Source organism: Molossus molossus, unplaced genomic scaffold (genome assembly GCF_014108415.1).
Source record: "Molossus molossus isolate mMolMol1 unplaced genomic scaffold, mMolMol1.p scaffold_m16_p_4, whole genome shotgun sequence".
NCBI classification, from domain to species: Eukaryota; Metazoa; Chordata; class Mammalia; order Chiroptera; family Molossidae; genus Molossus; species Molossus molossus.
Genome location: NW_023425377.1, coordinates 96,294,705 through 96,320,575, shown reverse-complemented (window position 1 = coordinate 96,320,575; position 25,871 = coordinate 96,294,705). Strand labels below are relative to the sequence as shown.

The window sequence follows — 25,871 nt, the reverse complement described above, 5'->3', positions numbered from 1 at the left end:
AGAAACGTAAGCTACTGAAGTCTATTGTTACTATTATTTTTAGCTGAGAAGGGAAAACAGGAATTTGAATTACTCATGGTTTCTGTGCAGAAGATATATTGTATTCACATTTTATGATTCTGTTTCAAGCCTGCACAAGCTCTGAGTTCCAAATAAACAATTCCAACATGTTGCTCTCTCCCCTTCTCCAGCTGTCCGCATGACGGGGTCAACAAGGCCTGACCCCACGTGGGCATGTAAGGGAAGTAATAAAAACACATTACTCTGTTAGCATCTGGAAAAGTCCACATCAAAAGAGCCAGAGAAATAGGTCAAAGGAACTGTCTCTTAGCAATGACGTAAGGTCCTAAGTCTCAAAATCCAAGCCAAACAAGGAGCATCTGGATCCTTTAGGCAGTTCCATACTGACTTCGAACAGGGTGGCAGAAAACAAGGGAATAGGGGACATAATATTAATGTTACCGTGCCATTTGCTTAAGAATTTTATTTTCTTTAACCAGAAAATGAATTTCCCTTTAGAGTACATGGTGGAAGATAATACCAAAAGGTATTATATGACCAGCCAGTGTGGCTCAGTTGGCTGGGCATTGCCCTGTGCACCGAGAGCTCACTGATTTGATTCCCGGTCAGGGCACACGCCTGGGTTGCAGGCTTGATCTCCAGTAAAAGGTGTGCAGGAGGCAGCCGGTCTCTCATCGATGTTTCCACCTCTCTCTCCCTCTCCCATCTTCTTTCTCTAAAATCAGTAAAAACATATCTATATATATATCTCTCTCTATATATACATATACACATATGCATATACATATACATATATATGTACATATACATATATATGTGTATATATACACACATATGTATATGTGTGTGTGTATGTGTGTGTGTGTATTTAAAAGGTATCTAAACAAACTGCTGAACAAAATTAACCCAGAGACATAGAGGTGGGGTACAGACTGACAAGCCTCAGAGGAGGGCGGGTTGAGGGGGGGGGGGAAGAAATAAACCACAGAACATAGACAACAAAGCTAGGAATGGGGTGGGGGAGCGGGGAGAAGGGTGTCAATGGGGGAAAAATGAGAAACATCTGTAACAAAAACAAATTAATAAATAAAAAAATAAATAGATAAAAAAAAAAGGTATCAATGACCTTTGAAGCTTTTTGGCTGAGGATTTTCTGAATAGTTCCTTAGACAGCGCCTAAGGTTATTGAGAGAGTCCTGTGGCTATAGGAAGTAAGTAGTGCTGTGCTAAATGCAAGCATAAGTCAAGGTGTGTCAGACACTAATTCAGGCAAAGGAGAGCCAAATAGGAAGAGCATCCCAGGTAAGACATGCAGCTGCTTTGGCAATTGGGATTGTATATTTTCTTTTTGTATATTTATAAAAATTATATTAGCAAATCAGTCTGTGAAAACAAGGTGAGCTTGAGGCATCTTGAGAAGCTGAACTTTCTGGATAAGGATGGATTCAGCCTTTAGACGCACAGGGAACATGCGGAGCAGAGGTAACAAGCCCTTTCTCGGGCTATGTAGGTTTTGTTTTTCCTTTCTTTTCATTCATTCATTCATCCATCCATCCCCTTCCCCCCTTTTAATTATATGTTATTTGCCAGCAAACAATATAGATGTGATTTCAAAGAACTCACAATCTAGTCACCAATAGATATGCAACAATGGAAATATATGTACCTGGGAAAATAGAGCGACTGGGATTCAAAAAATGTCCCTTTTTAAAATAAAATAAGAATGACCATATTTATAATGATTGAAGCTAGGTGATGGGTATATTTGAAATTTTGCATTAGAAAAAGTTAAAGTTAAAACAAAATCTACTCTGCTAAGAAAATAAAGTGAAAAAGAATGTAAGATCTTTGAGCGTAGGGACCGAATGTTTTCTGTGTGTGGGTAAGGTTGTCTTAAATAGAGTAACACAAGTACAATCAAGGAAGAACCTAGTGGCAATAAAGACCTATTGCTTCATCTCCTAGCAGTACCTGTCCTTCCCAGGAAAGAATCCTCAAACACCAGAGGAAGCTACACCTGCTGGGTGGGACCGCTCTGTTTGTATCAATGGTTCAAGAATAATCCTTTCGCCCTGGCCGGTTTGGCTCAGCGGTTAGAGCGTCGGCCTGCGGTACAGAGAGACCTGGGTTCGGTTCCCACTAAGGGCACGTACCTCGGTTGCAGTTTGTCCCCAGCCCTGGTTGGTTGTGCGGGTGGCAACCACTCGATGTGTCCCTTCGCATCGATGTTTCTCTCTCTCTCTCTTCCTCTCTCTCCCTCCCGCTCTGTCTGAACACAAAAAATGCAAAAAAAAAAAAAAAAAAAAAAAGAATAATCCTTTTGATGGGCATGTCTCCAAAGCCTCAGTGATCACTCCCACTGACACCTCTGCCCACACTCTGCCTACCTCAGCAATTTATTTCCAATGAAGTAGGTATTCATGTTTTGCTGTAAGGCTTTACCATAATTTAATACAAGAAACAGTGTTTGGAAAACCATCTCTCTGTCTACTGTAAAATTTTGGTAAAGAATATTACTTATTATTGTTCCATGTCCCTTGCAAAAAGGCCCCATATGATACATTCTGTTTAAAATTTAATGCTAGAAAATAAACTGTCTTTTCTGAGAAAATAGTAGGCTATCAGTTAAAAATGATTAGCTATCTCATTGCATTACCTCCTTTTGTAGATGCGAAGCAAAATTTAATTTTCAATCCCATAACTATTTACCCTTTGTACTATTTGCTTCCTTTCTCATTTTTATTATAGTTTTGATGTTCTATTTGTGCTTACATTTCTATTTGTCTTGTGCGACTTGATTGTATCTGTGTATTTTATATAAAATTGCCTCACACCTTTTCTAGAGAACCCACATTTGTTCAAGAATATAACGTTTGAATCCCTAGTGGAGGAGAATATCATACTGTATACTTCTCCATGCAAATTTACTTTTAAGCGTATAACTGGTATGCTTTATACCCCTGTTGCCCAGTATATTTCCTGTGTTATATGGTCACCTCTAGCATGACATATCCCTGAAGTGATGAGAAACAAACCCCTTTGTGGAAAGAATTTGCGTCCTTTGCCATTCCAATGATGAGGACTAAAAAAAATCCTTACGATATGTTCGATTTCAGTAATATTTTTCTTCAGCAGAGATTATGAACATCAAAATGTGAGTTCTCGAAATTTAAAAAAATTAATTTGTTTGAATTTAGAGGTACTTTAAAGCTAACCATTTTATGAACACAATAAAATAGTCAAAAACATACTGTTTGAAACCTAGAATTTATATTAAAATCGAAGGATGTTTCAAACTTTCATGTAATGTGATTTATTTTTTATTTTTATTTTTTTATCCTCACCCAAGGACATTTTTCGATATTTTGTTCAGATAGAGTGGGAGGGAGAGAGAGAGAGAGAAACATCGACGTGAAAGAGACACATCGAGTGGCTGCCACCTGCATGACCCAACCAGGGCCGGGGACAAACTGCAACCAAGGTACATGCCCTTAGCGGGAACTGAACCCGGGTCTCTCCGGACCGCAGGCCGACGCTCTAACCGCTGAGCCAAACCAGCCAGGGCTCATGTAATGTGATTTAGACTAGACAATATGTGTTTTAAAAATCGACTTTCCAGGTTTGCACAAGTGTGCTGATAAAATATTTCAGGCAAATTGTGTTTGTGATGATTTAAAAATGGGATGAAGGTGAACAGCTGGTCAGCAGTCCCAACTATCTAGTATGGACATAAGAGCCCGACATTAAAGCACTCAATTCCCGTGTGTGTATATGTCAGTCCTATTACCATAATGAACCTGGACTCTAAACCGGATTCTATACTGATGGCAAAAAATAGCACTGTGTTCTTTTTTTTTTTTTTTTTATCCTCACCTGAGGACACTTTTCAATATTTTGTTCAGATAGAGTAGGAGGGAGAGAGAGAGAGAAACATCGATGCGAAAGGGACACATCGACCGGTCACCACCCACACGACCCAACCAGGGCCGGGGACAAACCGCAACTGAGGCACGTGCCCCCAGCGGGAACCGAACCCAGGTCTCTCCAGACCACAGGCCGACGCTCCAACCGCTGAGCCAAACCGGCCAGGGCAGCACTGTGTTCTTTAAACTTTGTACTTAGAAGCCTTGCGGTTTCCACTTGCTTTCTCACTCTGACAATGCTCTTAGCAATTGCCTCAATTTTCTCATCTTCAAAATGGGGACAATCCTATTAATACTTGTCCCACCTATGTCAAGGGAAGTATTTTTGTTTTTCTGTTACCTAACTAAGTGCTACCTAATTGGCACCTCAAGAAGTCAGATGAGCCCTGGCTGGTTTGTCTCAGCGGTTAAAGCATTGGCCCACAGACAGAAGGGTCTTGGTTCGATTCCCAGAAAAGGGCATGACCCTTGGTTTCGGGTTTGACCCCTGGCCTCAGTTGGGGTCGTGTGGGAGGCAACCAATTGATATATCTCACATTGATGTTTCTCTTTTTCTCCTTCTCTCCCTTCCACTCTATCTAAAAATCAGGGGGAAAAAGATCCCAGGTGATGATTAACAACAACAACAAAAAAGTCAGAGGAAGCAAATTGTATTATGTATAGCACCATACATGGCATTATGCAGAGACAACACTTTGGTTTAGGACTTCATGAAAGCCTTTCTCAAAAATATTGAGGTTCCATATGAAGAGGTATAGGAAGTGCTTTCTGTCTCACAAGGTTGTCATGTGATTCAAGTGTGATAATTTACACAAAAGCATTTTTATATGTTTAAACTGTTGTATAGATATGACGAGTGCTATAACTAGCAAGTTATAATGTATCCAAAATGATACCAGGTAAAATGACCCAACAAACACTGCAAGGATATCAGAGATGAACAAACCTGCTAGAATGAGGTTAGCAGTGTTCCCTTAGCAATCAAGGACTTGAGATTAGAAGGTATCAGTTTATCTACATGAGTCTATTATACTAATTGTTCTCCTAAAACATTAAACTCCACAACTGCCTTCAATGAGTCAGTATGAATGCTCCAGAAAAATTAGATTTACATTTGAAAATCAAAAATGTCAGAACAATCCAGCCATTTACAGCAGTGATTATCGGAAAACTGACCACAGTGCCGAGAGAGTGATTAGCTATGAACCAATAGCAGGTGGCTACTGTCCAAAGTATCCCTCACAGAAATCCTGAAACACGCACAGACAGTGTCATTACAAGCCACGGCCCCCTCCCGAAAACTTCACACTCTAGATTTAGCAGGAATGTTAACGTATGCACATCAGTGTGTTCCTACCAACATGGTTGGCCAACACGGATTTTTGAGCTTTTCTTTATGGTCATTTTGGAAACCAACTGATTGCCCTTCACTGCTTTGGGTACAATGATCAACCATCTCACTTTACTGACATTAAATAAAGTACCCAAAGGAGTAATTGAGTAAAGTTGGGTGGTGGAGAAGGGCCTAGGGAAGACACAGGATCTGAACATGCTCTGTAAACACCATTTACTCTAACTCATGAACATATATGCAATTTAGAATGATGCTTATAGCTAAGGAAAAAACGAAAGTCCTAGAATTTGTATGAAAACACCAGCTAAAAATGTCATGATAATTGAACGAAGCCTTCAGTAAATAGTGTACCATTTTCAATAGTGGTACAGTGGACACTTTGGATTAAGTCAATCATGTGCTTAATTTTGTTCTGTGAAATTTTTTGCTTGTGCACCTTTATTCCAAATTGAATTGTAGCAAAATCACAGATAAGTGAGAGATGACACATATATTTTTTGCCACCAATGCCTAATGGAGTAAATCCAAAAGCATGTGCATTTAACGTATACCTGTTTGAGTTCTAAAATAATTTCTACTTAATTTTTAGGAAGAATGTTTGCTTTCCCAAGTGACTGCAGATTCCTATTTATTGATACTTAAAAAAAAATTCCCATTCCCTGGTTTGTGTAGCTCAGATGGATATTTTCCCGTACACCAAAAGGTCATGGGTTTAATTCCTGGTCAGGGCACATACTAGGTTTCCAATTCAATCCCTGGTTGGGGCTGGGAGGCAACTGATCAATGTTCATCTCTCACATTGATGTCTCTCTCTTTCTCTCTAAAAATCAATGAATATGTTCTCGGGTGAGGATATAAATAAATAAGTAGTCACAGGACTCTGACTTTTAATAGAAATCCTTATAAAGAAGAAATTAAGCCCTGGCCAGTTTGGCTCAGCGGTTAGAGCGTTGGCCTGCGGTCCGGAGAGACGCAGGTTCGGTTCCCGCTAAGGGCACATACTTCGGTTGCAGTTTGTCCCCGGCCCTGGTTGGTCGTGTGGGTGGCAGCCACTCGATGTGTCCCTTTCACGTCGATGTTTCTCTCTCTCTCTCTCTCTTTCCCTCTCTCTCCCTCCCACTCTATCTGTACAAAAGTTGGAAAAATGTCCTCGGGTGAGGATAAAAAAAAAAAAAAAAAGAAGAAGAAATTAAAAAGTCTGACAGTCAACACATAAGATATTTTGGCCTAGGAAATTATCTTAGATTTATTGTTCAAGTTGTAAGATCTGTAACAATGACTAGCATTTTATATTTAGTTTCATGTTTTTTTTTTTTACTCTTTATTGTTGAATGTATTACAGATGTTCCTCATTTTTCCCCCATTGACGCCCTCCTCCCCACTCCCACCCCCCTCCTGCCTTTTTCCACACTGTTGTCTATGTCCATTGGTTGTGCGTATAAGCTCTTTTGTTTATTTCTTCCCACCCCTAACCCCCTTCCCTTTGAGGTTTGTCAGTCTAGCACCCAATTTGTACTTCTTAATCCCTTCACCTTTTTCACCCATTCCCTCAACCTCCCTCCCATCTGGCAACCAACAAAATGTTCTCTGTATCTATGAGAATGTTTCTGTTCTGCCTATTCATTTTGTTTGTACATTCAATTGTCGATAGATATGTATTCATTGCCATTTTGTTTGTTCATATATTTTATCTTTTTCTTCAAAAAGACCCTTCAACATTTCATATAATAACGGTTTGGTGGTGATGAACTCCTTTAACTTTTTCTTGTCTGGGAAACTCTTTATATATCCATTGATTCTAAATGACAGCTTTGCAGGATAGAGTAATCTTGGTTATAGGTTCTTGCTTTTCATCACTCTGAATATTTCTTGCCACTCCCTTCTGGCCTGCAAGGTTTCTTTTGAGAAATCAGCTGACAGCCTTATGGGAACTCCCTTGTATGTAACTAACTGCTTTTCTCTTGCTGCTTTTAAGATTCTCTCTTTGTCTTGAACCTTTTACATTTTGATGATGTGTGGGCCTCTTGGGGTACATCTTGTTTGGGACTCTCTGTGCTTCCTGGACTAGTATGTCTGTTTCCTTCACCAAGTTAGGGAACTTTTCTGCCATTATTGTTTCAAATAGGTTTTCCATCTCTTGTTCTCTCTCTTCCCCTCTGGCACCCCTATGTTGGCATGCTTGAAGTTGTCCCAGAGGCTCCTTACACTATCCTCATTTTTTTGGATTCTTTTTTCTTTTTGCTGTTCTGATTGGGTGTTTTTTGCTTCCTTATATTCCAAATCGATGGTTAGCTTCTTGGCTTTACCTACTCTGGTACTGAATCTGTGTAAATTATTCTTTATTTCAGTTAGTGCCTCCTTCATTTCTGACTGGTCCTTTTTTATGCTCTTGAGGCCCTCACTACATTCGCTGAGGTTCTCACTAAGTTCATTGAGCATCCTTATAAACAGTATTTTGAACTCAGCATCTGGTAGGTTGCTTATCTCCATTTCACTTAGTTCTTTTTTGGGGGTTTTATTCTGTTCTTTCATTTGGAACCTGTTTCTTTGTTTCCTCATTTTGGCTGCCTCCCTGTGTTTGTTTCTGTGTATTACTTAACGGGAGGTTTGGGGTAGCTGAGACCAGATGCTGCTTTTTGAAAGGATTTAGGAAAATCTGAAGCAGGATCTAAGACAGGCCAATCCTATGGTAAAGCCACTGGCAACAGCTTGGGGGGGGGGGCTGAAAGTTGGGTGGGGCCGGGCCTCAGGGAATCACCAGGGTGGGGCAAGCAGTGTGAGCCAGGTTGCTGGAGTCCCAGATTGGGTGGCTGTCTGCCGCCCCAGGGATGGGCTCACTAAAGGAACAAAGACCTCTGACAGCACCTTTATCCCGGAGAAAGCCCCCTCTCCAGCCCTCGCTCCAGTGCCAAACAGCTCAGTTCTTCCCTGTATGTCTCTGGCGCCTCTCAAGCTGCCTCCTCTTCAAGCTTAGAGGGAGAGAGTCTGAGTAAGTCCATGAGCAGGCCCTTTAAGAGGAGCTGCCTGGGGTTTCAGCTGTTTCAGCCTCCCTGAGCCTCAGTTCCTGCTGGTTTTTCCAGCCAGAAGTTATGGGGACTTCTCTGCGGGGCACTGGAACCCTGATCAGGGCACCTGGTGTGGGACAGGGACCCCTCAGTCCTCAGGGAGGACCTTCCCAGCCGAGGTGTCGTCCTGATTTTTATCTGCCACATGTGGGTGTGGGGCCAGCTGGTCCGCCTCCGCCCCTTCTACCTGTCTCGATGCAGCTTCTTATTTAATTTTGTAGTTGTAGGACTTCCATTCAGCTTGATTTCAGGCGATTTTGAATGATGGTTGTTCTGTAGTTTAGTTGTAACTTAGGTGTGGTTGTGGGAGGACGCGATACCACGTTTACCTATGCCGCCATCTTGACCGGAAGTCCCTAGTTTCATGGTTTTTAAATCCTTCATATATGGTGGTGAACTGGGGCAGAGCAATTAAGGAAATACACACACACACGATAGCTTGGTTTCCAGAAGATGATTATTTAAGTGAAATGAGTAGAGAATGATCCTTTTACAGAGTAAGAAGATTTTCTATAGTAAACATTCTTACATGGCAAGACTGCTTCAGGATATAAGTTAGGATTATTTTTCATGGTTACACAGTAAGCCAGGAAACAGACCATACTTGTAAGAAAGATGCCACTGGCATGTGCAAAGACATAGTCTAGATCTGAAAAAAGATGATAAAACTCTTGTGTGTACCATTTTAGTCATGTCAAATGTAGAGTTCTAAAACAAAACTCACCAAAATGAACCTTAAACATCAAGGAATCATTAATTATATTTTATCACTTTAGTTTTCTACATACTCTTTATATAGAATTTTAATTAAAAATAACTAAAAACAAAACATCAAACAGTAAATTAATTAGTATAATCAAATCTAAAGGGCTTGTTTTTATGATCATCTTGGAAAGCAAAACAAGAAACAAGAAGCACCATGTGAATACAATGTTAATATGTCCTTTTTAAGAATAGGTATTCAGACCTGATTTCTCTAATAGCTATAGCAATTGTAGCAAATTTCCAGTACACCATAGTGGGAGGGGGGTGTGAAAAATTGGGGGACCCCTCATTCTATATGTCCTTTAATCAATCTGGAGACCACTATATCTGTGCAGATGACATCTATATAGAAGAATATTTAGGAAGTTATCCCAAAAAGAGTTTTATTCAGTTACTTACACATGATGGTGGCCTAAGGACTGAGAAACCCCAACTCCACTGACTGTTAAGCAGACGGTACTTTCGTCATAAAGATGGGTGCTCTACAGGTTCTAGCTGGGAAAGCCACATTGGACTCAGTGGTTCTCTCAACTATAATTCTGACTAAGATAAATGACCATATTTAGGGAGGAAAGTTTGAAGATCAAAGAGTTTGTCTAGTCTTCAAAAATATTAAGTCCTACTTCTGGATCATACAAGAACAACACACCTATATCTATGTGCTACCACAAAAGGCAGCATAACAGAACAATGAGAAGCACAGACCAGCTGGGCGGTATACCTCAATCCACAACCTGCTGGCTCCGAGTCTTGGGTAAGTTACCTAATCTCTTTCTGTCTTAATTTTTTCAATTATAAAACAAGAATAATAATGGTGTTCAACCGGTAATGTTGCTACAAATGAGTTATTATTATAATGTGCTTAGAACAGTGCCTAGCAGAGCATGTACTTGTTATGCACTTGTAAATAAAGAAGTGAAAAATTATGCCGCCCATTTTTTAATAAAGTGTGTTCCTTTCAGACTATATTTGAGTTGTCATAAGAACGATCCCCAAGAACGGACTGTACTATTTATGCAAAGAAATCGTCAAGGACATTGTTTATTATGTCCCAGTACCAAGGACAACTGTACTCCTGAACAATTAGTTGTTTACATCTTGTGTTTGCTAAATTGTGGAACTGATCTGATTTTTCTTGTGGCTATAAGAAATCTTAGAGTTAGATTTATGGTTCATGTCTACCAAGTGTACAAGTGTGGTACAGTTTTTAGACTCATTTCGGGTTCCATTTTATTTTTTCACTCTTGTTTTTCTTTCTCTTTTAATGTATCCCATGTGTTATTCTATTTTTATTATTTTTATCCTTTGGGAAAAAAAGAATAAAAATATAAGTATTTGTATAAAATCTAAAAGAAAAGAGAGAAGTTAATAAAAGGTTTGAATATTGTTCATGGAGCTGAATATAGAAAGAAAGAAAGCAACTATGGTATCTACTCAAAGTCTATGTATTCATTTAAAATTAGTTAAAGTCTCAGCCTTTCCATCAATCTTTCCCCCAGGTCTTTGGCCCTCCAAACCTCTCCTTGTCCTGAACATAGATCATGTTAATTTTCCAAACCATCTGATTTAGAATTTTACTATCCATGATCTCATACTTCTATCATTTCATGTGTAGCCATGTTTCAGCATAATTATAGGACCTTCAAAGTAGAAACTTTTTCATCTCCTTTTGAGCCTCCACTAAAGCTACTGCACATAGTGTTGAATTTATGCCTAAGAAATTAATTCTATCACTAGAAACAGATGATTAGGGAGCATTACATCGAAACTGTCAATGCACCACTCTGTGCTTAAAAAGTAATATTCTCTGACTAAATAGACTCTACTTTAACCTTTAGGAAGCCTATATTTTGATCTTTACTTGATTTTAAAGGACTATATACTGAACTTTAGTTTGTTTCTTTAAAAAGAACACATATTTTTCCAGAGATCATCTAACCAGAAAATAATCCCCAAACCTTAGTGTGAAGCTAGAAACCATGTGTTAAGTTCTAAGGAGCTGAAATAAATGCTGACTAAAGTTGATTATATTTGTATGTTAAAGATCACATGAAAATAACTCAAACAGTCCTTTATTACTTTTAGTTTTCAGTGTCTTTTTAATTCACCACTTACAATGAAAAAGTAAGATCAAATCTATGTACCAATTTACTACAATCACATTCTTTTTTAATTTTTAATTTTAACCAATTTCACGTGTACAGTTCTATAATACATCATCTCACTATTGTATTGTGTGTTCACCACCCAAAGTCAAGTCTCCTTCCATCACCATTTATCCCCTTTTACCCTCTTCTACCTCCTCCCACCCCCTTTCCCTTTGGTAATCATCATATTGTTGTCTGTGTCTATGAGTTTTTCTTTCTTTTTTTATCCTCACCTGAGGATATTTGTTTTTCTATTTACCTTTAGACTGAATAGGAGGGAGGGGGAGAGAGGGAGAGAGAAACATCGATGTGAGAGAGACACATTGACTGGCTGCTTTCTGCATGACCCCAACCATGGCCAGGACGAGCTGCAACCGAGGTACGTGCCCTTGACCAGAATTGAACCCGTGACTCTTTGGTCTGTGGGCCGACACTCTAACCACTGAGCCAAACTGGCCAGGGCTATGAGTTTTTCTTAATCCCTTCATCTTTTTTTTTATTTTTTATCCTCACCCGAGGATATTTTTCCATTTTTTGTACAGATAGAGTGGGAGGGAGAGAGAGGAAGGGAGAGAGAGAGAGAAACATCGATGTGAAAGGGACACATCGAGTGGCTGCCACCCGCACGACCAACCAGGGCCGGAAACAAACTGCAACCGAGGTACGCGCCCTTAGTGGGAACCGAACCCGGGTCTCTCCGGACCGCAGGCCGACGCTCTAACCGCTGAGCCAAACTGGCCAGGGCCCTTCATCTTTCTTAAGTAGAAAAACCAGTATTGAGTTTGTTGATAAAGTAAAATAACTTTTTACTTTTACCATACTGGCTTGCCCCTGCATATATACAACATTTCTTTTGCTGTGGTCCTTGATATAAATGATTGGCACAAATGTGGATCCATAGAGTATTTCAGATATCACTGCAAGACTGAAGCCCCTTAAAAACAAATAGATCACTATTAATCTTGGTTGAAAACAATATTTCTGTCAAACACACAAATGGAATCATAATTGAAGCATGCTTCAACATGTAAATCACAAGCAGTTATGCAGAATTTTAGGCAAAAACCATTCCTTTCCAAACTTAAAACCAAATTCTTAAAAGTCTATTTTTAAAAATTTATTTTTGTTACATGTTTCTCCTTTCCCCCACAATGACACCCTCCTCCCGACCCCTGACCCCCACCCCATCCTCAGCATTGTTGTCTATATCTGTGATTACACATACACAAACAAATTCTGTGGTTTATTCCCCCCCCCCCCTTTCTGGGGTTTGTTAGTCTGTCTCTGGGTCTATTTTGTTTATTATATTCCAGAAATAAGTGAGATCATGTGATATTTGTCCTCTTCTGACTGGCTTGTTTCGCTTGGGATAATACCCTCCAGGTCCCTCCATGTCATCTCAAATGATAAGAGATCGTTCTTTCTTACAGGTGCATAGTATCCCATTGTATATATGTACCATAGATTTTAAAGTCTATTTTAATAGAGCTTTAAAGAATACAAACTTGTAGAAACTCAAAGGCTAACTCATAAATGAGCTCTATTCACGTCAGAAATCCTACATCATGGTAAAGCCTGGACTTCACGGTCCTGGAGGAATGTCCTCAACACAGACCAGGCTAATAGACCAGGTCTGTCTAATTGTGAGACCACTAAAAATATTTTTCTGAACAAATATTTCTTTTTTTTTTTATGAATTTTTATTTATTTTTTTGTTACAGATATTTTACCTTTTTACCCCATTACACCCCCCACCCCCACCCCTCCCTCCACCCTGTCCCCGGCTTAGTTGTCCATGTCCATTGGTCATGCACACATGCATATAAGTTCTGTGGTTTATCTCTTCCCCCCTCCCCACCCCCCATCCCCTCTTCTGAGGGATGTCAGTCTGTGCCCTACTTCCATGTGTCTGGGTCTACTGTATTCCTCAGACTGTTATGTTCATTATATTCCGTATATAAGTGAGATCATGTGGTATTTGTCTTTTTCTGCTTGGCTTCTTTCACTTAGGATAATACTTTCCAGGTCCCTCCATGTCGTCTCAAAGGATAAGAGATCTTTCTTACCGCTGCATAGTACTCCATTGTGTATATGTACCACAGCTTTTTTATCCATTCGTCTACTGGTGGACACTTGGGCTGTTTCCAGATCTTAGCTATTGTAAATAGTGCTGCTATGAACATGGGGGTACATATATTCTTCCTGATTGGTGTTTCAAGCTTCTTAGGGTATATTCCCAGCAGTGGGATCACTGGGTCAAAAGGAAGTTCAATTTTTAATTTTTTGAGGTAGTACCATATTGTTTTCCATAGTGGCTGCACCAGTCTGCATTCCCACCAGCAGTGTATTAGAGTCCCCTTTTCTCCACACCCTCGCCAACACTTGTTGTTTGATGATTTGTTGATGGCGGCCATTCTGACAGGTGTGAGGTGATACCTCATTGTTGTTTTAATTTGCATCTCTCTGATGATTAGTGATGTTGAGCATTTCTTCATATGTCTCTTGGCCATTTGTATGTCCTGTTTGGAGAGGTGTCTATTCAGCTCCTCTGCCCATTTTTTAATTGGGTTCTTTGTCTTCCTTTTGTGGAGTTGTATGAGCACTCTATATATATTGGAAATTAACCCCTTATCTGATACATCATTGGCAATGATGTTCTCCCATACAGTGGGTTGCCTTTCCATTTTGATGATTGTTTCTTTTGCTGTGCAGAAGCTTTTTAGTTTGATGTAGTCCCATGTGTTCATTTTCTCCTTTATTTCTGTTGCCTTAGGTGATGTATCAGTGAAAATTCTGCTCCGTATGATGTCCGAAATTTTGTTGCCTACATTTTCTTCTAGATTTTTTATGGATTCACGGGTCACATTTAAGTCTTTTATCCATTTTGAGTTTATTTTTGTGTACGGTGTAAGTTGATGGTCTAGTTTCATTTTTTTGCATGTAGCTGTCCAATTTTCCCAACACCATTTATTAAAGAGGCTGTCTTTACTCCACTGTATGCTCTTGCCACCTTTGTCAAATATTAATTGAGCGTATTGCCTGGGGTCCATTTCTGGGTTTTCAGTTCTGTTCCACTGGTCTATATGCCTGTTCTTGTGCCAGTACCAGGCTGTTTTGGTTACAGTCGCTTTGTAGTATAACCTGATATCTGGTATTGTGATCCCACCTACTTTGTTCTTCTTTTTCAAGATTGCTGTGGCTATTTGGAGTCTTTTTTGGTTCCATATGAACTTTTGAAGTATTTGTTCTAGTTCTATGAAATATGTCGTTGGTATTTTGATGGGGATTGCATTGAATCTATAGATTGATTTGGGTAGTATGGACATTTTAATTATGTTAATTCTTCCAATCCATGAACAACGTATATGCTCCCACTTTTTTATATCTCCTCTATTTCTTTTTTCAATGACCTGTAGTTTTCTGCAAATAGGTCCTTTATTTCTTTGGTTAAGTTTATTCCTAGGTATCGTAATTTTTTTGGCGCGATGGTAAATGGGATTGTTTTTTCAGTTTCTCTTTCTGTGAGTTCATCATTGATGTACAAGAATGCCGTCGATTTCTTGACGTTAATTTTGTATCCTGCTACTTTGCCAAATTCATTTATTAAGTCTAATAGATTTTTGATGGAGTCTTTAGGGTTTTCTATGTACAATATCATGTCATCTGCAAATAATGACAGTTTCACTTCCTCCTTTCCAATTTGGATCCCTTTTATTTTTTCTTCATGTCTGATTGCTGTGGCTAAGACTTCCAGTACAATGTTAAATAAGAGTGGCGAAAGTGGACATCCCTGTCTTGTTCCTGTTCTTAATGGAAATGTTTTTAGTTTCTGTCCATTGAGTACGATGTTGGCTGTAGGTCTTTCATATATGGCCTTTATCATGTCGAGGTATGATCCCTCTATTCCTACATTGCTGAGCGTTCTTATCAGAAATGGATGCTGGATTTTGTCGAATGCTTTTTCAGCATCTATTGATATGATCATGTAGTTTTTATTCTTCATTTTGTTTATGTGGTGTATCACGTTTATTGATTTGCGAATATTGTACCAGCCTTGCATTCCTGGAATGAATCCCACTTGGTCATGGTGAATAATTTTTTTGATGTATTTCTGGATCCGATTTGCTAATATTTTGTTCAGGATTTTGGCGTCTATGTTCATCAGGGATATTGGCCTGTAGTTTTCTTTCTTTGTAGTGTCTTTTTCTGGTTTTGGAATTAGAATTATGCTGGCCTCATAGAACGTGTTTGGAAGTCTTCCTTCTTCTCGAATTTTTTGAAATAGTTTGAGGAGAATGGGTGTTAGTTCTGTTTTGAATGTTCGGTAAAACTCCCCCGTGAAATCATCTGGGCCTGGGCTTTTGTTTGCTGGGAGAGTCTTGATTACCTCTTCAATTTCCTTAGTTGTTATTGGTCTGTTCAAGTTTTCTATCTCTTCCGGGAATAGTTTTTGGAGACTGTGTGTTTCTAGAAATTTGTCCATTTCGCTTAGATTGTCGAATTTGTTGCCATATAGTTGTTCGTAGTAGTTGTTAACGATCTTTTGTATTTCCGTGGTGTTGGTTGTTACTTCTCCTCTTTCATTTCTGATTTTGTGTATTTGGGTTCTCTCTCTTTGTTTCTTGGTGAGTCTAGCTAAGGGTCCATCAATCTTGTTTATCTTTTCGAAAAACCAGCTCTTTGTTTCATTGATCCTTTGAATTGTTTTTTTGGTCTCTATGTCATTTATTTCTGCTCTGATCTTTACTATTTCCTTCCTTCTACTTGCTCTGGGGTTTTCTTTTTGTTTGGTTTCTAATTCTTTAAGTTGTGAGGTTAGACAGTCAATTAGAAATTTTTCTTGTTTTTTGAGGTAGGCCTGTAGTGCTATGAACTTCCCTCTCAGAACTGCTTTCGCTGCATCCCATAGATTTTGTGTTGTTGTGTGTTCATTTTCATTGGTTTCCAGGAAGTTTTTAATTTCTTCCTTGATCTTCTCGGTGACCCATTCATTGTTTAATAACATGCTATTTAGCCTCCATGTGTTGAAATGTCTTTGCATGTTCTTGTTGCAATTGATTTCTAGTTTCATGCCATTGTGATCTGAGAAGATGCTTGATATGATTTCAATCTTCTTGAACTTGTAGAGATTTAGTTTGTGTCCTATCATGTGGTCTATCTTTGAGAATGTCCCATGTGCACTTGAGAAGAATGTGTATTCTGTAGTTTTGGGGTGTAATTCTCTGTAGATATCTATTAAATCCATTTGGTCTAGTGCTTCATTTAGAGTCTCTGTTTCCTTGCTAATTTTTTGCCTAGAGGATCTATCCAGTGCTGTCAACGGGGTGTTGAAGTCCCCTGCTATGATTGTATTGTTGTCGATTTCTCCTTGGAAGTCCTCCAGAAGATTTTTAATATATTTTGGTGCTCCTATATTGGGTGCATATATGTTTATCAAGGTTATATCTTCCTGTTGGATAGATCCTTTCAATATTATGTAGTGGCCATCTTTGTCTCTAGTTATGGTCTTCATTTTGAAATCTATTTTATCAGATATGAGAATTGCTACCCCAGCTTTTTTTTGCTTTCCATTTCCTTGGAAAATTTTTTTCCATCCCTTCACTTTCAACCTATATGAGTCTTTTGTTGAGAGGTGGGTCTCTTGTAAACAACATATAGATGAGTCATGCTTTCTTATCCAATCAGCTACTTTATGTCTCTTTATGGGAGCATTCAATCCATTTACGTTTAAGGTGATTATTGATATGTACTTATTTATTGCCATTTTTGTTTAGTGTGGTTCCATTTTTCTTCCCATTTCTACTGCTAATTACAGCAGTCCTTTTAACATTTCTTGCAGTGCTGGTTTGGTGCTAATGTATTCCCTTAGCCTTTTTTTGTCTGGGAAGCTCCTTATTTGACCTTCTATTTTGAATGATAGCCTTGCTGGGTAGAGTAGTCTTGGATTCAGATTCTTGTCTTTCATGACTTTGATTACTTCATGCCATTCCCTTCTGGCCTGTAGTGTTTCTTGTGAGAAGTCAGCTGAGAGCCTTATGGGGTTTCCTTTGTAGGTAACCTGTTGCTTATCTCCTGCTGCTTTTAGGAATCTCTCTTTGTCTTTAATTTGTGGCATTTTAATTACTATGTGTCTTGGTGTGGGCCTGTTTGGGTTCTTCTTACTTGGGACTCTCTGTGCTTATTGAACTTGAATGCCTTCTTCCTTCACCAAATTAGGGAAGTTTTCTCTCACTATGTTTTTGAATATATTCTCTATCCCTTGCTCCTTTTCTTCTTCTTCGGGGACTCCTATGATGCGAATATTATTACGTTTCCAGTTGTCCCATAGTTCTTTTAAGCTGTCTTCCTGTTTTTTAATAGTTTTTTCCTTTTGTTTTTCTGATTGGTCGATTTTTTCTACGCTGTCTTCTAATTCACTGATCCGGTCCTCAGTTTCCCCTACTCTGCTTTTTATACCTTCCAATGTGTTTTTCATTTCGGATATGTCATTTTTTATCTCTTCTTGTTGGCTTTTAATTTCCAATTGGCTTATTTTAAGTGTCTCTATGTCCTTACTCATGCTGTTCAGCTTCCTCAAGATCATGGCTCTGAATTCTAGCTCTGTCAACATGCCTAATTGCTCCATATTGATCTCATCTTTGGTGGAGGTGTCTTGCTCTTTCATTTGGCTTCTGTTTCTGTGTTTCACCATTTTGGCTATCACTGTGGGCTTTGGAGCCTGTCAAGTTCTCCCTGTGGGTGTTGGTGTTCTGCTGTTTGTGGCTCCCTCTCCTGTGTTTAGATGAGCGAGGGAGGACCCACGTTGAACACCACTGTCAAGTCTTACTTTCCTGGTTAAAGTTGCCAGCCCAGGAAACGTACTGTTATCCTCCAGCCTTTTGCCTGGAGGCTAGCAGTCTAGGTTAATTGATGAGTTTTAGGTTGTTAGTTGATTGAAAAACTCCCTCTGGTGCTCAGCCAAGGGGCTTTCACGAGGGTGGGGCAGATGCTGGTTGTTAGTGAGCCTCAATTAGCACTTCAATGGCCCACAGGGTGGGGTTGGATCTCCGAGGGAGGGGCTGCTGCCTCTCCTCAGAGCCCTGGGAAGGAGCAATGTGGTCACGGTCTGCACTCAGCCAAAGGTCTGAGCGCCCTCCAAACCCCGAGTGTCCCAACACAGTTCCAGTCCAGTCCGCCCTCCCTCTGCCGGAGCCCAAGTGGCTGTGGCTGTTTCAGCCTCTGTCCCGGCTGCGCTGTGGAGCCGCCTAGGAGTGTAACCCGAGGGAGCTGCTCCCAGCTAAGGCCGCTGCCGAGCTGCCAACCGTGGGCTCCCTGCCCCCGTATCGCGCCTTCGCAAGCCTACCGGGATGGAGTCAGTGTCCCTCATTGTATGGTCCTCGCAAGCTGCTTTTCTGTTGCTTTTTCCCGTCGATTTGTCTGTGTTATTGTTGTAAATGCAGTTTGGTTCTGGGAGATGGTCTGTGTAGCTCCGTTCACTCCGCCACCATTTTTTTTCAATCCCATGATTTCTGACTGGTCCTTTTTTATGCTCTTGAGGCCCTCCCTAAGTTCACTGAGCATCCTTAAAAGCAGTATTTTGAACTCAGTATCTGTTAGGTTGCTTATCTCCATTTCGCTTAGTTCTTTTATTGTGGTTTTGTTCTGTTCTTTCATTTAGGACCTGTTTCTTTGTCTCCTCATTTTGACTGCCTCCCTGTGTTTGTTTCAGTGTATTACTTAATGAGAGGTATGGGGGCTCGCTGAGACCAGATGCTGCTCGTTTGAAAAAATTTAGGAAAAATCTGAAGCAGGATCCAAGACCGGCCAATCCTATGGTTAAGCAAGTGGCAACAGCTTGGGTGGGCCTGAAAGTAGGTTGGGGTGGGCTTGAAAGTAGGGAGGGGTGGGGAGGGGTGGGGAGGGGTGGGGAGGGGTGGGGAGGGGTGGGGTGGGGCCTCAGGGAATCAACAGGGCGGGGCTACCAGTGTGAGCCAGGTTGCTGGAGTCCCAGATATGGCGACTGTCTGCCGCCCCAGGGAAGGGCTCACCAAAGAAACAAAGGCCTCTTACAGCACGTTTGTCCCTGAGAAAACCCTCTCTCCAGCCCTCGCTCCAGTGCCAAACAGCTCAGTTCTTCCCTGTATGTCTCTGGCGCCCGTGGAGCTGCCTCCCCTCCAAGCTTAGAGGGAGAGAGTCTGATAAGTGCATGCGCAGGCCCTTTAGGGAGCTGCCTGGGGTTCTAGCCATGTCAGTTTCCCTGAGCCTCAGTTTCCCACGGGTATTTCCAGCCAGAAGTTATGGGGACTTCTCTTCCTGGCACTGGAACCCTGAGTGGGGCACCTGGTGTGGGACGGGGACCCCTCAGTCCTCAGGAAGGACCTTCCCAGCTGTGGGAGCCTCCTGATTTTTATCTGCCACACTTGGGTGTTAGACCAGTCTGGATGTGGCTGCTGCTTTAATTCCGTAGTTGTAGGACTTCCATTCAGCTTGATTTTAGGCGGTTTTGAATGATGGTTGTTCTGTAGTTTAGTTGTAACTTTAATGGGGTTGTGGGAGGACGCGATACGCGCCATCTTGACCGGAAGTCCCTACTCTACTATTGAATCTGTGTAAATTATTCTTTATTTCAGTTAGTGCCTCCTTCACTTCTGACTGGGCATCCTTCATTTCTGCCTGGTCCTTTGTTATGCTCTTGAGGCCCTCACTAAGTTCACTGAGGTTCTCACTAAGTTTATTGAGGTTCTCACTGAGTTCATTGAGCATCTTTATAAGCAGTATTTTAAACTCAGCATCTGGTAGGTTGCTTATCTCCATTTCACTTAATTCTTTTCCTGGAGTTTTATTCTGTTCTTTTACCTGGGACCTATTTCTTTGTCTCCTCATTCTGGCCACCTCCCTGTGCCTGCTTTTATGTAATACTTAATGAGAGGTAAGGGGCTAGCTGAGATCAGATGCTGCTTGTTTGAAAGAATTTAGGAAAACCTGAAACAGGATCTAAGACAGGCCAATCCTATGGTAAAGCAAGTGGCAACAGCTTGGGTGGGCCTGAAAGTTGGGTGGGGTGGGGCAGGGCCTCCAGGAATCACCAGGGCGGGGCAACCAGTGTGAACGAGTGTGCTGGAGTGGGGCGGGGCAGGGCTACCAGTGTGAGCCAGGTTGTCTGTCTGACACCCCAAGGAAGGGCTCACCAAAGGAACAAAGGCCTCTGACAGCACATCTGTCCAGGAGAAAGCCCCCTTTCCAGCCCTCCTCTGCAGGCCAAACAGCTCAGTTCTTCCCTGTATGTCTCTGGCACCTCTCGAGCTGCCTCCACTCCAAGTTTAGAGGGAGTGAGTCTGGTAAGTCTGTGCGTGGGCCCTTTAAGGAGCTGCCTGGGGCTCCAGCCACCTCAGCCTCCCTGAGCCTCAGTTCCCGCTGGTTTTTCCAGCCAGAAGTTATGGGGATTCTCTTCCTGGCACTGGAACCCTGAGCAGGGCATCTGGTGTGGGCCGGGTACCCCTCAGTCCTCAGGGAGGATCTTCTCAGCCGAGGTGTCCTCCTGATTTTTTTCCACCACACGTGGGTGTGGGACCAGCCTGTCCACCTCCGCCCCTCCTACCAGTCTGGATGTGGCTGCTGCTTTAATTCCGTAGTTGTAGGACTTCCATTTAGCTCGATGTCAGGCGGCTTTGAATGATGGTTGTTCTGTAGTTTAGTTGTAACTTTGGTGTGGTTGTGGGAGGACGCGATACCACGTTTACCTACGCCGCCATCGTGACCGGAAGTTCTGTACATAGTCTTGGCACTTCTGCTTTGTCAGGTCTCTTTTAAAGATTGTTCCTATTTAATCTAGATTTTCAATTTCAGTTTCATAAAAATCAAAACAGTCAGTCCTTACACATTTCCTGCCTTTACCTTTGAGTGGATCAGAATATGGCAGAAAAGAGAAACAAGGAAAAAAATGAAGTCCAATTTTTACCTTTGTATGGCTTACACTTTTATTGGCTTCTTCTGACCCATTTCCCCCTGCCCTCCCTGGGACCACTTTAAAACCACCTTCCCCCTCCTTTCTAAAGTAACTTTCATATTTCTCTATAATAATCATGGTTCTTCTATAAATCATTACATCATTCCAAAATATGGGCTTGTATATACATCTTCTAGTAGGACTCAACTGTTAACAAAAATAAACAGACTTCTGTGTTTGCTGAGAAGGTTTTCTGGGGAAATATTGATTGCTACATAGGCCTTCTTGTAATAAATCAGATATTTTATTTATTTTATTTATTTTATTTTATTTTATTTTTTATCCTCACCCGAGGACATTTTTCCATTTTTTGTACAGACAGAGTGGGAGGGAGAGAGAGAGAGGAAAACATCGATGTGAAAGGGACACATCAAGTGGCTGCCAACCGCACGACCAACCAGGGCCGGGGACAAACTGCAACCGAGGTACATGCCCTTAGCGGGAACCGAACCCGGGTCTCTCCAGACCGCAGGCAGACGCTCTAACCGCTGAGCCAAACTGGCCAGGGCTAAATCAGATATTTTAGATAACACCGATTGAAAAACAAACAAAAAAACCCAGTACCATCTTTGTTTCAAATCTATGCATTTTCCTTTTATCTTAATTTTTTTTTAATCCTCACTTGAAGATATTTTTCTATTTATCTTCAGATTGAGTGGGAGGGAGGGAGAGAGAGACATCCACGTGAGAGGGACACACTGACTGGTTGCCTCCTGCACAACCCTGCACAGGGCCGGGGACTAACCACAACCCAGGTACGTGCCCTTGACCGGAATCGAACCTGTGACTCCTTGGTCTGCAGGCCAACGCTCTAACTGCTGAGCCAAACTGGCCAGGGCCCTTTTATCTTAATTTTATGTTTCAAATCAATTTGTCTATCATATTATACTCACGGGTTCTGTCATTAATAGTGTGATGTCCAGAGAACACGTGTTATTTGGTGTTTCACTTTAATAAACAAAAATATGAAAGCACTGTAAAAAAAATACTTTTTAATATTTATCATGAACTCTGGTTCATATCAAGTTGCTTAACTTTTAAGAAAAAGCACAGCTTAAATCAAGTTCTTCTGGCATGATAATTACTTCCAAACTGCCTCTTCAGTGGTCCTGCCGTTTTCCCAGGACTGTCGTTCTCTTCGGGATCTCTCATTGTCCTGAATCGCAACAGGTTAAAACCTAAGCTCACAGGCTTTCCCCCTAAATCAGATCTTCCTCCTGATTTTCTAGTTTCAGTCAATGGTTCCATCTTTCTTTTTATTCCTGCTTAACCCTGGAATCACAGTGAAACAAAGCAGATAAAAAATACCTTGAAATAACATTTTTAAAACCTATTCTATTGAAACCCCTCCCACAAGTTTTAATAACATCGCAGCTGGAAACAGATACCTCTGATAGAGGTGCAGAACTATGCAACTCCCATGGAGGAGACTCTGGGGCCATCTACCAAAGCCACAGGTGTGTCCAATCCTGACCTCACCAATACTGTTCTAGGACCTATAATACAGGTACATCACACTCAGGCAAGTTGACATTCATGATCACACAATGGAATACTATGCAGCTATAAAAGGAAGCGAGGATGCCCTGTATGCTCTGATAAGCAAAGATCTCTAGAATATATTTTAAGAGATAAAAACACATGCATAGCCTAATGACTTTTTCTCTCTTAACACCTCTCTCATAATGTACTTTCTCTTCGTATCCTTGTAATGAATGCCTCACTCACTGTTGACTTTTGAACCCTGCAAATGTATGAAAATATTAAATCAATGTAAGAAAACTCACAACATTAATATGCTTTTGACATTCTATTTTAATAAGTGTGCATGGTTCAAACGTTACAGCAATATAATAAGTTTTCAAAGTACACACGTGGTTGAACTAGTGTAGATAGCTAAGTGTGAAATAGCGAATATGATGTGCTATCTTTCAGGTAAAAACAAAATATTTTGTAGTTAGCTTCCTTAGTTCAGTATCTTACTTGCTTTAAAAATTTGAATGGATCCACAATCCCTTCCACTGGGAATTTAACTTTCCTTTTTGATTTTCATTGCTCTCTGCATTATGTTTCACCCAAACCATCTCAGTGGGATTCCCCACATGGAGGTCTCCCTCTAACCACACCTGCTCCAAGGCTCCCTCCTTCCCCAACCTTTCACAACTGTCTGCTCTTGCTCATGTTTCTCACATATCTGGACACACTACTCTCTTACTAAGGAAATGAAGTGCTGAATTTGAGAAGAGAACATCTCCCCAGGTCAGTCCTCACTAATCTTACGCTTCTCCGAATCCCCACAACACTGAGAACAGTCATCACAAAATCCAGACCATTTGCCACAAATCCACGTAATCTTTTTTCTCTAAAGAGTTTCTAATTTAATAGAAGATAGGAATCACATCTTATGTCTCCTTCAAGGACTTCAAAGTACTTAAAGGTCAGTAAAGTGGAATGTGTAAAATCTAATTATTTGCCTATATCTTAATGACTTAAATTTGTGTGTGTGTGCTTACACAGATTAATTTTCAAAGGTTAATATCAGATATTGAAATTGCATTTTCTTCTCACAGTTATAATGAAAACCCTTTACTTGGTATAGACCAGTGTGTTTTTCTAATAACAATGCAGGCTAATATGTCAGAAATGCCAGAAGGATACCAATAAAAGTTCTTGTTCAGTATTAATTCAAATAACAGTATGACCGATCTTCCAACAAAGAGCTTAACCTCTCTAAGCCTCAACTTCTTTTCATCTAAAACTGTGGGGATGCCCAGCCGATGTGGCTCAGTGGTTGAGCATTGACCCATGCACCAAGAGGCTGCTGGTTTGATTCCCGGTCAGGGCACATGCCCAGGTTGTGGGCCCGATCCTCAGTGGGGGGCGTGCAGGAGGCAGCCAATCAATGTTCTCTCATTGATTCTTCTGTCTCCCTCTCCCTCTCCCTTCCTATCTCTCTAAAATCAATAAAGAAAAATAAAAAATAAAACTGTGGGGATATATCCACTTTACTGAGCTATGATGAGAATTAAATAATAATGAACACAAAATCCTCAGTGTACTTTTGGCACATGGTAAAAATCTCAAAACATGTTAGTAAATAGAGAGCCTTCACTACAAATTGGATGGAAAATGGGGTTACTGAGAATGAGGAAGAAATCAAGACTAAGAAATCGGAGGTTTTGAGCCTGTGTGATTAGTGCTAGTCACAAAATAGTAAGTCGGAAAGAAGAACCTCATGGTTCAATTAGGTCAAGAGAGGCTATGTCGGCACCAAGTTAGGACAAAGTCATGAGATTTATCTTATGTATATGAACATCAAATCAAGTAGATCACAAGGTCTTTTCAGCTACAGGCTTAAAGAACTTGGTGCAGTGCTTCACACACACACAAAGTTACATGATACAGGCTATGAATATTGTCAGCAGAATGGAAAACAGCAAGGGCAAAAATCAATGTTATACCCAAGAATGCTACTTTACATTTCCAACCTCCCAGTTTCCCTAGATTTGCAACCTATACCTCTTAGTATTAGTAAAATTGATGTGTGTGAGCGTGTATATACACTGAAAATTAAATTCTACAAGCATCTATTTATTGAGCATCTATTATTTGTCAAGCTCCTTATAGCAAAGTCTGATGGTAGTGGTAGGGGAAATATCGTACAAAGAAAATAATAGACTTGTCCTCCAGGATCTCATAATTCAAGGATAGAGTGTTATATGAATAATACTAAACAAATCCTGAGAATTTTGATAATAGAAGGAATACAAAATGCAATGAAAATTTTGGGGTGACTCATTCTAATTAAGAAGGAAATTAAGGAAACATCACATAGGGTGACAAAGGAGGCTGAGAAAAGGGCCTTTGGGCTGAGGAAAATGTCTGGGTTATGGTGTGATAAATAATCCTGTCGATGAATTGTCAATACAGTTGGCCCTCTGTATCTGTGGGTTCCGTATCTGTAGACTGAACCAACTGCAGATTGAAAATATTTGAAAAAATGTTATGTTGTTGCTGACATATACTATGTAGTACATGGACATGTACTACATGGTTTTATCTGTACTAAACATGTACAGATGTTTTTTCTTGCCATCCTTCCCTAAACAATACAGTATAATAACTATTTACACAGCATTTACATTGTATTAAGTATTATGTGTAATCTAGAAACAATTTAAAGTATATGGGAGGATTGTGTTATATAAGGGACTTGAGTATCCATGATTTTGGTATCTGCAGGAGGTCTGAAACCAATGCCCTATGATTGAGGACAACTATACAGGGAGAAAGATGTACTAATAAAGGGGCTGAAACTACCACTGTGGAGGATATGCCAAATTAGGGAGATAAAGGTGATTTTTTTTTTATCCTCACCTGAGGACATTTTTACATTTTTGTCTTCAGATAGAGCGGGAGGGAGACAGGGAGGAAGAGAGAGAGAGAAACATTGATGTGAGAGAGACACATCAAGTGGAGAGACACACACGACCCCAACCGGGGCCGGGGACAGACTGCAACCAAGGTATGTGCCCTTAGCGGAAACCAAACCCAGGACTCTCTGGTACGCAAGCTGACGCTCTAACCACTGAGCAAAACTGGCCAGGGCAA

The 25,871-nt window shown here is 40.6% G+C and overlaps 1 protein-coding gene across 1 annotated transcript in view; it reads right to left on the bottom strand.

Annotated features, from left to right (window-relative positions):
* The window catches only part of TMEM144 (transmembrane protein 144), a 42,204-nt gene that overhangs the window by 5,611 nt on the left and 10,722 nt on the right, over positions 1–25,871 (bottom strand). Inside the window, 6 exon segments of the mRNA XM_036282272.1 lie at positions 5,097–5,194; positions 8,893–9,012; positions 12,092–12,121; positions 12,124–12,256; positions 22,154–22,209; positions 22,212–22,234. Coding sequence (XP_036138165.1) covers positions 5,097–5,194; positions 8,893–9,012; positions 12,092–12,121; positions 12,124–12,256; positions 22,154–22,209; positions 22,212–22,234 — 460 coding nt within the window.